The following is a 16,652-nucleotide window of genomic DNA, read 5'->3' as shown; positions in this document are numbered from 1 at the left end:
ACCCTCATTCTCAAATGCTCCAGGAAGATTGTGACGTCATAGCCATCGCTTGATCGCGCCTTTCTTTGCCAAAAGCCCGGCCATCCGTTTGAGATATCGACGTATGAGTGATGTTCTAGAGTTCGTTACGTATCGTTGCGTTTCCGCAGCCTTATTTTGCTAAATACAAATTTCGGCTCAGTATCTCTTTAAGCTTAGACAGGCTGCATATCATTAAACTCCTGGTGCGACTTGATAATTTTTTAAAGAAGTAAAAAGTACACATTTTCAAGAACATTCTGGAGATTGATTATCAATTTATTCGCCTTTTAATTTGTGCATGAATCTGGTTTTTCAGCATCATCAGTAGGACGCCTATCTTTAGAAAAAAAATTTACACTCTTCAATATCCTACCCTGCAGAAACGAGGCTCATTTTCGCATCCTTAGCGTCAAAATGAATTATTGTTTGGTTATGTGTAATATATAATAAATGATACGGTCTTGCTTCATGTTCGTACAATTCGAGAACTGAATATGTTTAAGCGGTAGGTTGCATGAATTATAGAAATCACCAGTCATATTTCCACAGATTCATGATATCCGAACCCTTGGTTCGATCCATGATGGCAGTCTGCATTTTCTCGAAGTTTTCACGAGTGAAATGTTGCTTCCAATCGCCTACCACTCCCTTGCGGAGGATCTGAATGTCGGTCGACTGATTAGACTCCTGGTTGCTGATGACTCGCGCAAGCTGCAGGTACGGCGAGTTCTTCTTAAAAACGTTGAGCACCTGCTTGACGTTCATCTTCATAATATTCTTCATAAAATCCACGGTGCTCTTCTCCAGAACTTGCTGAAGAACTTCGTTTTGTTCGAGCTCTTTCCTGTGATGCTCCCCTAGGAACTCGGCCAACCGCAGCACGACATCCTTTTTGGTCGTCTGGAGTTCCTCGTACGTGACAAAGAATACGTTTGAGTCTCCTCTGTGGTTATAACCCGAGAGTACGTGCTCAAAGTAGTCGCCGAACCCCACCCGCGCGTTGAGAAACGCGTCCAGAAAATCATCAAATGTTCCATTCGCGAATTCGGTTGAGGGAGTTCCTCGTATGAAATGGTAGCAAGACACGCAGCAATCCCAGGGGTTGCGTGCGACGTAAATGTACTTGGCCTTTTCGCTAAGGCGAAGTTTGCTCATGGAGGAATGGGTCCGGAGGAGTCTGGGGGATGCGGTCGTCTTGACTTCTTGGACTTCGAGGAAAGGCGCCTTCTCCAGGAATTCATTGAAGGATTTGACCGATTCTCCTTTGGACAAGATCAGCTGAATAATCTGTTGCACCCAGTGTGTCCCGGATCGGGGGTACGTTACCTGCATTCACAAAAGAAAAACAAAATGAATAAAAAGACGAGGTTGATCAAAATGTTCATGAAAAACGTAAACTAGAAGACAAAACAAAAAACCTGGAGTCACCAACAATGACTCTACGAGTTGATCATTCAGAGGTGAGCATGTAAATCATGGTTTAATAATTCGATTGTCAAAATAAACTCAAGCATAAAAATACAAGGACTACAGAAAGAAAGAAGAGGGGTCAAGCGCTCTTACTAGTCCTGTATCTCAATCTCCATCTCATTTTACAGGCTTTTTTTCCTTTTATTTGTTTTAAGTGCAATAAATAAGACCGTTAAGTCATTCTTAGTTAGATTGTTGGTTGTATCAAATAAATACCAGTGCAGGTTCCTTATCAGCGAAGAACCAGATATATATATTTTAATATACAAGTGGCACGCTAAAAAATAAAATCCTGCCAGCTTATTTTACGTTAGAATGTTTGTTGTATCGAATGAATTCCAGTTTAGGTCCCTCATCCGCGAGGAGATATATATATATATATATGTAAATATGTATATGTATTTTTTTTTCTAGCTTTACAGGCTTGTTTAAAAAAAAAAAACTTGTGAAAGCTACACTTACCCAGTTTGTGCAGGTGAGTTATAGGGCCGGGGGGACATAAAATAGGTGGCTCATTGTAATGATCTGCTTGCTTAGTTTGTAAGTAAAGTTTGTAAGTTAACTTTTTAAAAACATGAAAATAGACGTAGGGTTCCAATTAGAAACTTGATGAGCGTGATCCGAAACCACTAAATCAGTAATTTTCAGATAGACTTTGAGCGCGTGAGAAGCATAGTAGTGCACTAAAGGTACCACTCGTGGAGCAGGTACAAGGCTAGCGGTTGCAGTGAAGCGCCCGCGCAATTGTTCCACCTCCTATGAGAGCTCCAGCCTTGCATCTGCTCAACTAGTGGTGGCTTTAGCGCACTACTGCGCTTTTCACGCCCTCAGTCTTTCTCAAAATCACTGATTTAGGGGTTTTTGAAGAAGCTCCGCAAGTTTCTAATTGTAACCATCTGACTGATTTTACGAATTAAAAAGTTAATTAACAATTTTTACTTAACTAGCCGACTGCTCGTTACAATTAGAACCATATACAATGTCCCCGGCCGTATAACTCCCTTGTACAAACAGCACAAGTGTAGCTTTCAGAGCTTTTCTTAAAACAAATCCATAAAGCTTAAAGAAAACCCCCTGTATATTCATATTGCCGCGCGCGCAGTTGGCCAAGCAGGCAGCTCGCGCGTGGCCTAACGGTTATCGCGCTTGCTTTCCACGCTGAAAGCCAGGGTTCGATTCCTGGCCGCGGAGGCACATTTTTGTTGACTCTGAAAAGTAATGTTCTGGTAAATTCGAGAACCATGTTGGGCTTGTCCGAGGTCAGAATGTTCTACACGCCGAACCCTCTACGCCGATTATTCCAGAAGCTCACACGTGTACATAAGGGGCTCCGCGTGGCGATCTGGATTCAGTCTCGCCCCAGCGTTCGACTCTGCTGCTACGCTGACTTCGACGCCCGCGACGCTCCGTTGTTATCGTTTGTATCCTTTTATTTTTGGCACAAGTTCGCCACATTAAACGTTTATTTCTTCCTGTTTATTTCTCGTTAATTGGTCACCACCCGTGACATTTTGGTTGGTCTGCGGGTGGTACTCCGGTGGTGCGACGATGGCTGGTGTGGCTGAGACGAAGGACTTCTTGCGTCAGCTGAGCCACGAATGATGATCCACGGTCTGAGATCAGGACTTTGGGAGCGCCGTGCCGGAGGACGGTGGACTCGATGAGAAACTTGGCGACTTCAACAGCCGTTCCTGATGGAAGAGCTTTTGTCTCGGCGTACCGCGTGAGATAATCGGTTGCGACGATTATCCATCGGTTTCCTTGCGTCGACGGTGGGAAAGGTCCGAGTAAATCCATACCGATTTGCTGGAATGGGGCAGATGGCGGCGCAATAGGCTGAAGAAGTCCTGCCGGTCTCGTCGTTGACTTCTTACGTCGTTGACACTCGTGGCAAGATCGGGTGTAGCGGTGTACTGTCTTGGCAAGCTTGGGCCAGTAGTACTTTTCGCGTATCCTTGCAAGAGTCCTGCGGTAACCAAGGTGTCCCGCCGTCGGGTCATCGTGGCAGGCCTGAAAAATTTCTTCTCGATGACTGGAAGGGATCACCAACTGCCACGCCGTGTTGTTGTCGCTGAAGTTCTCCTTGTACAGCACGCCTTGTCGGATGGAGAAGGTTGGCAGTGTTCATACAGAACCGCAGGGAACGGCGCTTCATTGTCCCTCTAGGTGCTCGATGAGTGCTCGCAGCTCAAGGTCGTCTCGTTGGAGTGCTGCCATGTCGCTGACATCCAGAGCGCCGAGGAAACACTCATCGTCGTCCTCTTTGGTGCAGGCAGGGCCGGCCTCGACTGGGGCCCTTGACAGGCAGGCGGCGTCATGGTGCTTCAGGCGGGACTTGTACACCACGGTCATGTCGAACTCCTGCAGGCGTAGGCTCCACCGAGCGAGACGTCCGGAGGGGTCCTTCAGATTCGCCAGCCAGCAGAGCGAGTGGTGGTCTGTGACCACGTGAAAAGAACTTCCATACAAATATGGGCGAAACTTTGTTATTGCTCATACGACAGCGAGGCACTCTTTTCAGTCGTTGAATAGTTCCTCTCCGCGTTAGACAGCGTCCGACTTGCGTATGCGATAACCCGCTCTGCTCCGTCCAGCACTTGGACTAGTACCGCACTCAGTCCGGTGTTACTGGCGTCGGTGTGGATCTCGGTTTCAGCAAACTGGTCGAAATGGCCAAGAATCGGGGGCGTCTGGAGTCTTCGTTTGAGCTCGTCGAATGACCTCTGGTGTTCTTCTGTCCACTCGAACTTTACGGCGTCCTTCGTGAGGTGTGTCAGCGGTGCGGATAGCTTGGCGAAGTCTCGAATAAAGCGCCTGTAGTAGGTACAGAGTCCGAGAAATCTTCTCATGGCCTTCTTGTCAGACGGCGGCGTAAATGCAGCTACGGCGCAGGTCTTCCCGGGGTCAGGTAGAACACCCTTGTTGTTCACGACGTGGCCAAGGAACTTTATTTCCCCATAGGCGAACCGACACTTTGTTGGCTTGAGTGACAGGCCGGCGGTCTTGATGGCTTGAAGCACGGCTCGAAGTCGTCTGAGGTGTTCGTCGAAATCTCGTGAGAATACCACGACATCGTCCAGCTAGACGAGGCATCTCTGCCATTTCAGACCTGCCAGCACGGTGTCCCGCGCTGGAAGGTGGCTGGTGCTGTACAAAGTCCGAACGGCGTCACTTTGAATTCGTACAGTCCGTCGGGAGTGACGAAGGCAGTTTTCTCCCGGTCACGTTCGTCGACTTCAATCGGCCAGTAGCCACTCTTCAGGTCCATCGACGAAAAATATCGGGAGTGGCGCAGTCGGTCTAACGTATCGTCGATGCGGGGGAGCGGAGAGACGTCCTTCTTCGTCACAGCGTTCAGTCGACGATAGTCCACGCAGAACCGCAGGGTTCCGTCCTTCTTCTTTACAAGGACGACTGGGGACGCCCATGGGCTTCTTGAGGGTTGAATGATGTCATCGTCGAGCATCTCCTGGACTTGATCTTGAATCACTTTCCTTTCCTTTAAAAAGACTGGATACGGCGACTGGTGGACAGGAAGTGCGTCGTCGTCAGTAACAATGCGATGTTTCGCCATTGGTGTTTGGCGAATCTTCGATGTCGTGGCAAAACAGTCACTGTATTCGGCAAGGAGATCAACCAGTTGCCGGCGCTTCGTAGCTGGGAGCTCGGGGTCAATGTCGAGCGGCGGCGACGTCATGCTCTTCTGCTGTGGCGACGAGGTCTCCTCGGAGATTGCGGTGACCACGGCTGGCGCCTGAAGTTCCTCGACGTGGCCCAGGTTGGTACCCTTCGTTAGGTGCTGCGGCTCCTCTCGAAAGTTCGTCACAAGAACAGTTGTACGTCTTTCTTGGAGATCCGTTACGCCTCTTGCGACACCAATTCCTTTTTCGAGGAGCAGTTGGACGCTGCCTTCTAGAAGAGCTTCACCGTGCATGGCTGCGTCGGTTATAACGGTGACAAAAACACTCGACCGCGGCGGTAGGTTCACATGGTCGGCGATAACTCGGATCGCGGTTGACGTTGTTGGTCTGCATTGGCGGTAAAACAGGTTTTCGCAACGTCAACTGGTTTGCCCCGAGGTCGATGACGGCGCCATACTCGCAGAGAAAGTCCACTCCGAGGATAACGTCCCTGGAAGAGTCTTGCAGAACGACGAATTTCACAGGGCACGTTTCACCGTGGGATCTCGACGCGAGCAGTGCATCTCCCGACTGGCGTGATGAGATGTCCTCCGGCGGTTCGTATTTGGGGTCCATCCCACGGCGTCATGACTTTTCGCAGGCGGCGAGAGAGCCTCCCACTCAAGACTGAGTGGTCTGCTCCGGTGTCCACAAGTGCCGATGCGTCGTGGCCGTCGATTATAACGTTAAGGTTGTTGGACACCGATGCAGGGACGTCGTTCTGATACGTAACGTCGAGAGAGTGGGAGCGCTCCGTTGTTCTTGGATGCTCTTTACTACGGCCGTCTTCGGCAATGCCACCTCCAGGCGCTGCCGCACTTAGTTTTCCCTGCGACGCAGGGGAGACACGCTTTTTCGGCGGGGTCGTGACACTGGGGACGCTGAACGTCGTGGCGATGGGGAGCGGGCTTCACGGCGGAGAGACGACACTGGGGAGGGCGAGCGTCGTAGGTACTCCTCGATGTCGCGAGGGCGTTCGCCGTACCTCGGACGTGGGCCGTTCGTGTGGAACCCACGCGGGCCCATTTGCCGGTTAAGACAACGGCGGTAGATATGGTCGGCCTCCCCACAGTGGTAGCAGATTGGTCGTCGATCCGCTGTCCTCCACACGTCGGTTTTCCTTGGCGCCGGATGTTCTCGGCGGCCGTACTGACGCACTTCGTCGTTGCGTCGGGGGTACGCCTGCGTTGGCGGGTCTCGTCGTGGCGCCACCGGGTAATGTTGAGCAGTTGGCGGCGGTCGTCGGGCCACTGCGGCGTAGGTCACTGTCGGCTCATCGGCTGCGGCCACGCTGGAAGGAGTCTCCGGTTGAATTGCCCGCTGAACTTCGCGTACCACTTCGGCTATAGACAACGAAGCCGGCTGGTTGGCAGCAGGCAGCAGCTTCCTGAGCTCTTCCCGGACAATGTCGCGGACAATTGCACAAAGATTGTCAGCGCTGATGCCGCCCTCGTCGAATCGGGAATACATCAGCGTCGAAGCAGCAGGCGTGCCGGCGAGTCGGTTGTAGTGGGTGGCTCGGATTGACAGGGCCCGCTCGATTTTAGTTGCCTCGGCGACGAATTCATCGGCAGTAGTTGGTGGGTTGCGAAAAACGCCACCGAAGATGTCACTCCTCACTCCTCTCATCAGGACGTGCAGCTTCTTCTCCTCGGTGGACTGAGGGTCGGCGCGGCTGCTCAGGTGGAGGACGTCTTCAACGAAGCTGGTAACTGTTTCGTTGGGCCCTTGAGTTCGTACTTGAAGGAGGTCTTCCGCTCGCTGTCGTCGTGTCTGGTTCGTGAATGTCTCCCTCAGGCCAGCGATACAGGTGTTCCACAACGTAACCGACGCCTCGTGGTTCTCGAACCACTGCCTCGCGGTACCCTCCAAAAAGAAGTAGAGGTTTTGGAGGCGCTGCTCAGTGGTCCATCCATTATGGCGTGCCACACGTTCGTAGTGCAGAAGCCAATCCTCTACGTCTTCGTGGGTCTCGCCATGGAAGGTCGTCGGGGTTCGCTGGGCAACAGGCAGGTAGATGACGGCGGCAGCGCTCGGGGACTGCGATTGCTGGTCGTCCATCGTCGGCCTCGTTGGCGGCTTGGTCCTAGGTGGCAGAAGTCCGTATTCCGGGTGTAGATCTTGGGTGTGGCGACTGGTCCGAGCTTCAGGTTCCGCGTTGAGTGGTCTTCTCACCGGGCTTGGAATCGGGCTTGCACTGCGGGCCCTGGGAGGGGAACGCTGCACGGGCATGCGGTACCCCGCACCCCACCGAAATGTCACGGGTGGTGACCAATTAACAAGAAATAAACAGGAATAAATAAACGTTTAATGTGGCGAACTTGTGCCAAAAATAAAAGGGCTACAAAAGATAATAACAGAGCGTCGCGGGCGTCGAAGTCGGCGTAGCAGCAGAGTTGAACGTGTGGGCTTCTGGAATAATCGGCGTACAAGGTTCGACATGTAGAACATTCTGACCTCGAACAAGCCCCCCAACATGGTTCTCGAATTTACCAGAACATTACTTTACAGAGTCAACAAAATTGTGCCTCCGCGGCCAGGAATCGAACCCTGGCTTTCAGCGTGGAAAGCAAGCGCGATAACCGTTAGGCCACGCGCTCGCTGCCTACTTGGCCAGCTGCGCGCGCGGCAATATGCACAGGGTGATTCGCGAAAAGTGGACAAACTCGGTATTGCGTGAACTACGTGTCTCAACAAAGCAAGGCTTGTGTCGTTTTGGTTCTGGGCCAGGGGCCTACTCAGGAAAATTATTAAAGTGCGGGATAATTAGATTATTGATTAAAATTGCGTAATTAACTTTTTAATATTGTGTTTAAAGGGCAACTCCGCTTAATTTCAAAAATTTTGAGATAGTGGCCGATTTTGCTTTTTGAAGCACTCAAAAACAATCCCCAATCCTTTGTTTCGCGAAAAATAAAATATTTTTCGTGTAATTTTACTCTAGCCATGATTACAAACCGAAACCGAAACGGTGGCAAAGCCGGACAACATTGTACATTCGGCATCACTAAGCATGTACACCCACGTGATATACAAGGGAAGAAGGAGCTCCCCTCTTATCAGGATCCTCCTTTGTGCCTCCTGGATTAGCACAGGCGTCGCTATTCTCCTCCCAGAAGATTATAGAAGATTAACCTGTCACTCAAAATTCTTACAAAAGCAGCTTCCCTCTCCTCCTTTTACTTGGTGTTCAAAAGTATGGGATGTAACACAAGCAGCGCTCAACGAGGCGATCGGCTTATCAGTAGTATCAATAGTCGAGCGCCGGGCCGGCCGAGCGCGTCACTCACGTCTTTCACGGAGCTGGCGCCACCCGTGAAGCTGTACATGTTTGATGACGTCGCGGACGTGCCGGGGGAAGGAATTTGGAGGAAGCGGAAATGCAGCCGGGCAGTGTTGTCTGGCCCGCACGTCTCATCCAAAACCAGCGGATTCGTGCTTGTCAAACTTTGACAGCGATTTTAATGAACTTCTAGGCGGAATTCCGTCGTAATATTTGCTATGGGGGTTTTGTAGATGATATCAAAGAGTACTGTATAGTTTTGCACTACTGGAAAAAAAGCGGAGTTGCCCTTTAAGGGCTTGGTTTCAATTAGAAACTTGCTGAGCATCATCGAAAAACAGTAACTAAAAAAATGGCAGGACGATAGAAGGCACGCACGGCATTTTAAGGCTCTCTGAAAAACCGCAGATCCCTTCGGCGGGTTTTTAAGTTTCAGTTTGCAATCGGAGCGCTTCTCGGCCATGACGGCACCGCGCCCCGTGGAGGAATAGTGCAACCAGCCGCTGCTGCGTTGAGTAGGGACAGCGCAGCAAAGGTTGGTTGCACGCTTTCTTCATGGGGAACGGTGCCGTCGCTGCCGAGAAGCACTCCAATTGCATACGAAGGAGAAACTAAAAATTCTATGAAAGAGCGATTTTATGGCCAGAAGTCTGACATTGTAAATAAAGGACAAACACCAGTAGCTAAACACTTTGACTCCGACGGCCACGACATTCATACGCACCTAAAAATTATCATCGTGGAAAGCAATTTCAAAAATGATATTACGCGCAAAAATAAGGAGTCCTTTTATATATCTAAATTTAAAACCCTAACCCCGCTTGGTATGAACATTTCAAAAGGAAACTTATATAGGCTGTTGTAGGTCTTTAGTTTTTAGTTTACTACAGGCAAACCACCTCCCTCATCGCAGAGGAGAGCGGGGGAGAGCTAGAGCTCCTTGAGGGGAGATCTAGAGACATTGGGATGGGGGACGTCACCCGCTAACTTCCCTCCTTTTTTTTTTTTTTTTTTGCGGGAAGGAGGGAGGTCGAGTTGGGAGGCGTTTTAAGAAGTATTTCTCGGTATCCTGTTGAGCGGTGCCACCCACGTGTGACATTTCTGGTGTCCGTTTGCTTCGCCGTTATACTGGCTTAGGCTCACTCGACTTGACCCCTGTATGTTGTTATTTTTCTGGATCTGGACCTCTAACTCTAACGTGACGGAGGCCGTTGCCTGTGATATATTTTCTTGGCTCCGCTAACGAGAGCCGCGACCGTGTTCCCCTTAAAACTACCACATCTCTCTTTTTTTTGTGTGTGTTTGTGTGTGTGTGTGTGTTTTGTTGGAATGTTGTTTTTTCGTGCTCAAGTGTTTTTACTTGTACTATTATATATGACTTTTTTCTTTCGCTTTTTCCAATGTTCCTCCTCTCCTCTGGTCTCTCTAAAAGCGCTTTGCAACTGTATTTTCTGCACACTTGAAGAAGGGAAGTCTCTTCCCGAAACGTCGTGTATTAAATCCTTTACTGCTGTTCAAACATTTTTCTACGTGCATACCAAAACTTAGAAACCCGTCGAAGTTCTGTGGTTTTTCAGAAAGCCATAAAATGCTGCGCGTGCGTGTTCTATCGTTCTACCATTTATTGACTCAGTGTTTTTCGATGATGCTCAGCAATTTTGTAATTGAAACAATGTCCTTAAACACAATATTAAAAAAGTTAATTACGCGAAAACAAATAACACATCAATTCTCCCGAACTTTAATAATATTTGCTAAATGGGCCCCGGCCCAAGACCAAAACGATCAAGCCTTCCTTTGTTGAGACGTGTAGTTTTTGCAATATTGAATTTGTCCACTTTTCGTAAAACACCTTGTATATGTAGAGTGTTTCACGAAAGGTGGAGAAATTCGATATTGCGAAAATACGCATCGCACCAAAAAACGGCTTGTGTCGTTTTGGCATGGTTTCATTTGCAAACTTGCTGAGCATCATGAAAAAGCACAAAATGCAAAATTGGAGTGCAATAGAAGGCACACGCTGCATTTTACTCCTTTCTGAAAGACCGCATAGCGTCGACGAGCTTTGAAGTTTCGGCTTGCTATCGGAGTGCTTCTCGGCTAGAGTGCGTTCATACACACGCGCGCTTCTGCTTGAGTGGTGACATCTCAGCCATTTTTCCGCCCGATGTTTTTCTTATATGCATCTTGAAGTACACGCAATCCGGTGTCACTCAGCTCGAGCGCATAGCTTTGGCTAATGCATAGACGCCATTTTACCGCCCAAATCACGCACCGAGTGCGCGAGAGTGTCACGCGCTGGCACATTCAGGGCAACAATGGATGTCTTCACCCTAACACAGACAGACATGTAGGCACCCTATTCTCGGCGCCGACGGAGCGGCGCCTCGTGGAGAAATAGTGCAACCTGCCTCTGCTGCGCTGCACGAGGACAGCGAAGCAGATGTTGGTTGCACTATTTCTAGCACGTACCACGTGCCAGCTAGAGCCACTCTATGTGCCAGCAAGCGTCGTACCGCGTTTCACGCGGCGGCGTGTGCTTCCAGAACACCTCTGATCAGATACATTTCGTTATTTGTGCCTTAATAAGTCAGATAGGAAACGCCATAAAGCCAAAGGTGGAGTGGTGTAGTGGTCAGCACACCCGACCGGACATTGGGAGGCCCAGAGCTCGAATCCTGGCTCCGCTGTTTATTTTGGCTTTCGGCGTGTACGGAAAACATTGATTCATTGGAATAAGCACGATTCATTCATCTGCATATGTTCGTTTAGATACATAATTACTTTCTCCCCTCATCGTTTACAATATTACTACGGCTGCACTTGTCAGTCTTCACTCATTCATATATATATATATATATATATATATATGGTTCACAGGTGCGGCGTTTAAAAAAAGTGTATTGATTAGACTAACATGTCTGTCCTTCTTAGGCCACATGTCTTGAGCACCAAATAGACAGTCATGTGCGCAACCCTGCTGTGAAAGCCACCGGTAAAATAAGGACCCGCATGTCTCGGCTCTGTATATTTTGGAGATAGAGTAAAAGTCCTTCTGTAAGAATGTAGCCTCAAACAGAATAAGGGAAGCTCCAACAGCCGATAGCCACTCCACTCCGTTCGCCCGTAAACTGACAGTGCGGCGGGAGCTTCGTGATTGCCGGTTCAGTCATACGTTTCTGTTTCGTCCTGTTATCACGCCGCCGCCCATACCCACGCGCAAAGAGCGCGGTCAGGCGATTCAATGGTGGCGTTTCATTGGTTCAGAGTCCGCGTAGCTCCCCCTGCACCGTAAGCTTAGGGCTGAAATGGGATATAAGGTACCAGTCGCGTCACAGAAAGGCTGCGATGACGGCACGGGAACACAACATCACGAGGGAGGGGATTAAGAGTAGGATAGTACGCACATATCAGTGTACGAAATATGTAACCCTTGGCGAAAACAAAAAAAAGAAAGCCACGCACTATATGTTCCAGCGTCAAAGCATTAAGCGGCGCCAAAACGTGCATGATTATGAATCGGGGTAAGTAGAATGAATACACAATTCAAGTAGATACGTTGAGTGGCTTATTAGCAAAGAAGAAATATACTGGAAGTATACTTCCCAAACATTTTTCTTAATCACCCCCGAAAAATCAGACCGCACTCCTGCCGTACCGACACCTTTGCTTTTTTTTTTTCGTTCCGAAAACCCTCAAAGAATGGAATGGTTTGCCGAAAAATAGGCTCGCGGAATTTTTTTTTATTCTTCAATTGTGTAATGTTTTTTTATAGACAGTCTGCATAACTTCATTTTTTTTTCCTTTTATATTTGCGCCATAGAAAAGTGCTTTGCGTGTGTGTATGTGTGCGTGTGCGTGTGCGTGTGTGTGTGTGTGTGTGTGTGTGTATTTTGTGTTCTAAAAATTTTCGTATGTAACCCTCCCCCAGCAATAATGCCTCACGGCGATGCAGTTTATTTTGTTTGTTTTTTTGTGTAAATAACAAAAATACATGAGTATATTTTAGTACACAGCTTTCTTCGAGAACAGTGCTGAATTTAGTACATTTTGCAGCGAAGCTGTTATGCGCTAGGATATGGGGAAAAATGCGTCCGTGGATGTTGACAGGAAAGGCTCCATTGGTCGTGGCAAGTATGAATAAATAAAAACAAAAAAGGGGCCAACTAGCGTGAGTCACCCTTCCTTGGCATATCTAGAGAGTAAGGTTCTGATCCCTTGTCTCTAGGCACGCTCCTCGAGGTCGTCTTAGGCGTCGTCCTCTAAGTGTCGTCCTCGAGGTCGTCCTAGAAGTCGTCCTTAAGGTCGTACACACTCGGGTTTTCCTCTAAATTTAGCGAAACAATTGACGTCACGTGAAACAAAGTAGTGACGTCACATGACGTCACGAAACCGTGACGTCATTCCTTTTGCCGCACGCGAAAAATCCACGGGACCCTAGCCATAAATTTGGCGGGGAACGTTTCCCGCTACATTCGGCGGGCAAATTGACGTCATGTGACCTCAAACCAATTCAGTTTCCCCACTACATTTAGGGAAAAAAAGACGTCGCGACTTTGTGTCACGTGACGTCAATTTTCCCGCTAAATTTAGCGGGGAAAATAACGGCATGACTTGTAGTCACTACACCCATGAACAAATTCAAGGGCAGGAGGAGAGGAGGAGGAAACGAGGAGAAGAAGGGAAGCGCACCGCCCTCTCTTTGTCGTCGTTCCAAGCCCCCCGCTAGCGTGCCTAGTTTCCTTTTCTTCCGCCGGGTGGCGGTCCCTTCACGCGTGTCTAGTTTCCTCCGGCACCTCGGTGCGGTGATAGTCCACGACATGTGTGTGCGTGTCGTTCGTCACGATGATCACCGATTAAGACGATGAATGTTTTCCGCATATCTTTGTTCAAAATGCTGTGTCACGTCTGTGTCGTGCGCTAAACAGCTTCGCTGGTCGTCCACCTTCACAAAGGGAAATGGCTCATCATTTTTTCTTCTAAATACGCTCTTTGAGTTTATGGAAATTCGTCCAAGGATTCAGGCGAGGCGTTCATAACTGATATTTGTAACCCATAAGATTAGGGAAACAGCAAGGCGCTGACAACACGAATTTCCAAATGGAAATTTGTGCTGTTCTGTCCGTCTGTTTCCCCACTCAGCATGATTAAAAAAAATGTAGAGTTTTTTGGTTCTTTCTGGATACAAAAAGCAGGTTGGCAGGTGTATTTTTAGTATTTAGTATCAGGAATAGAAACCAAAAAACGCCTCTAGGAAAATTAAAATTATATACGCTATATAAATATATAAATAAAGTAGTTCTGTTGGGTGATACTATCAATTCCATCGAAGACATAATGATCCTTAAAATTTAATATTATCAAGGAACAATGACGCGCAGGGCCTAGTAAATCAACATTTAGGTCACGAACAGAGGTCGGCATTTTAGGTCGCCCTCACTCACCCTCACCCTCACAGCCACACTCACCTAAGCCCCTCACTCACCCTCACCCTCACAGCTACACTCACCTTCAGCCCCTCACTCACCCTCACCCTCACAGTCACACTCACCTTCAGCCCTTCACTCACCCTCACTGAACCTCACGGCCTTCACGCACTCACCGCCCTCACGGCCCTCACGGCCCTCACGGCCCTCACGGCCCTCACCGCCCTCACGGCCCTCACGCGCCTCACTCACTCATGGCCCTCACGCCACTCACCGCCCTCACGGCCCTCACCGCCCTCACGGCCCTCACCGCCCTTACCGCCCTCACGGCCCTCACGGCCCTCACCGCCCTCACGGCCCTCACGCCACTCACCGCCCTCACCGCCCTCACCGCCCTCACCGCCCTCACGGCCCTCACCGCCCTCACGGCCCTCACCGCCCTCACGGCTCTCACCGCCCTCACGGCCCTCACGCCACTCACCGCCCTCACGCCACTCACCGCCCTCACGCCACTCACCGCCCTCACGCCACTCACCGCCCTCACGCGCCTCACCGCCCTCACGGCCCTCACGCCACTCACCGCCCTCACCGCCCTCACCGCCCTCACGGCCCTCGCCGCCCTCACGGCCCTCACGCCACTCACCGCCCTCACCGCCCTCACCGCCCTCACCGCCCTCACGGCCCTCACCGCCCTCACGGCCCTCACCGCCCTCACGGCCCTCACGCCACTCACCGCCCTCACGCCACTCACCGCCCTCACGCCACTCACCGCCCTCACGCGCCTCACCGCCCTTGCGGCCCTCACACCCCTCACGCCCCTCACGCACTGATGGCCCTCACGCCACTCAGGCCAGCTTCAGATGGGGCAATTTCGCCCAGAAACTTTACGTCGCAACACCAGCAACACGGGCCGCCCGCGATCACACGCAGCAACGAATTGCTGCAATTTGCCATCGTCATCAAAAAATTTTATTTTTCTTGCACTATTTAGACACAATTACGCGTTATAAACGTGTTTTTATGCATTTCAATCTCGTTAAGAATACTAATGCACCTTTCTGAAACAGTTTATTTAAAAAAAAAACGATCCATTTAAAACCAGAACCAAGTCTTTCGGTGTCATCATCACCGGCACGAGGTATCACGTGAAAATTTTGCGTCCCTGATTGGATGCAGCCGCTTCAAACGCATTCGAATTGCTCCGAGTTGCATGGCCCTCACGGCCCTCACGGCCCTCACCACCCTCACGGCCCTCACGGCCCTCACCGCCCTCACGGCCCTCACGGCCCTCACCACCCTCACGGCCCTCACGGCCCTCACGGCCCTCACCGCCCTCACGGCCCTCACGGCCCTCACCGCCCTCACGGCCCTCACGGCCCTCACCACCCTCACGGCCCTCACGGCCCTCACGGCCCTCACCGCCCTCACGGCCCTCACGGCCCTCACCGCCCTCACGGCCCTCACCGCCCTCACAGCCGTCACGGCCCTCACGGCCCTCACTCACCCTCACACTCATGAATTTTCCTGGTTCAGAAACTCACTCACCCTCACCTCACATGTGAAGATGAGGGTGAGTGAGGGTGAGTGAGGGCCCTCATGAGTGAGGTTTGCCGAGGTATGGTCACGAATAAGGATATCTGGCAGATTAAAAATCAACAGATATTGCCGCCTGCATGAACGAGAAGGAACGCTTCTACTATCACTTATAAAATTCGTGTTTACTCTTAATCCTAGCGTAAAAGATAAGAACGCTAGAATGACCTTGCCTAGTCAGTCTCGCCTTCACTCCTTCCCGGACAGTCGATCTAGGCCTAACCTTCGAGAAGCCGATCTTATGAGATGAGGAGCCGAGAGCGGTATTGCCGGTTCATTCACGACTGATTCACTCGTGCGATAGCCCGCTGTGAAGCCGACGCACCATCCCTCGCTGCTGCCGCCGCTGGCAATCGCTGCTTCTTTCTCGACGCTCGTTCTTTCTTCTGTTTCTGGCAGAAGTTCGCCGATGAAACCTTTATTTTTACTCGTTTATTTATCGTCTTGTCGCCTTCATCCGTGACAATATTTACGTACTTGCTGGAGTGGTCTCTGAACGAGGACATTTCTATCCTCGCCAGTGACATCACTGCTTTGCATTTGCTGGAAGATATAAAATTATATACACCACAGTCTTCTCGCAACTCTATGAAACAGACCCAAATAGCACTTTTGTCTACAATGAATGCGATTGAAATGTGGAGTAGCAACTTTTTTCCAGGTGATATACAGAGGCAGATATGAGTGTCTGCCGAAAGGAAACTCGCCTGGATGATATCGCCGTCCTGTGGTTCAAACGTGGGAATTCGCCGGTAAAGGGCGGGGACGAAGTTGAGGCTGATCGGTTGGCCGTCGATGTCTTGGGTTACCGGGACGCGTCTCGACGTGGTCATGTCTGGGCTGGTTGCTGTGACGCCTGAGCTTCAATGAGGGAAACTGTGGAAAACAGAAAGCAACATAAGAACAATTTGTGTACAGAAAAACTGCCCGCCTCCCCCGTCTTTCCGGAAAAAAATCAATAAATAACAGGTAGTTTTTACCGCAAAAACAAACAGTGCGTTGCCGAACGCTCATTCTCGGACGAAATGCAGCGCTAGCTGTCCGCCGCACCAGATGCCAATTTCACGACAAACCGTGATTTTTTGTTAAAAAATTATACGCGATTTTTTTTAAACATTTTATTGGGAAAAGGGCGGCCGACAGAGTTTCGAATGCATGGAGTAGCGACAATTACCAAAA

General features: G+C 50.0%; 1 protein-coding gene across 1 annotated transcript; it reads right to left on the bottom strand.

Moving 5' to 3' along the window:
- Positions 1–549: 549 nt before the first annotated feature.
- On the bottom strand, positions 550–16,306 carry LOC120851133 (sulfotransferase ssu-1-like). The gene is made up of 2 exons (XM_040223705.2): positions 16,181–16,306; positions 550–1,347 (listed from the first exon to the last, which is right to left on the bottom strand). The coding sequence occupies exons 1-2, from the start codon at positions 16,304–16,306 to the stop codon at positions 550–552; spliced, it is 924 nt and encodes a 307-aa protein (XP_040079639.2).
- Between the last annotated feature and the right edge of the window lie 346 nt (positions 16,307–16,652).

Source organism: Ixodes scapularis, unplaced genomic scaffold (genome assembly GCF_016920785.2).
Source record: "Ixodes scapularis isolate PalLabHiFi unplaced genomic scaffold, ASM1692078v2 PGA_scaffold4__175_contigs__length_147842914, whole genome shotgun sequence".
Taxonomy (NCBI): domain Eukaryota; kingdom Metazoa; phylum Arthropoda; class Arachnida; order Ixodida; family Ixodidae; genus Ixodes; species Ixodes scapularis.
This window is presented reverse-complemented; position numbering and strand designations above follow the sequence as displayed.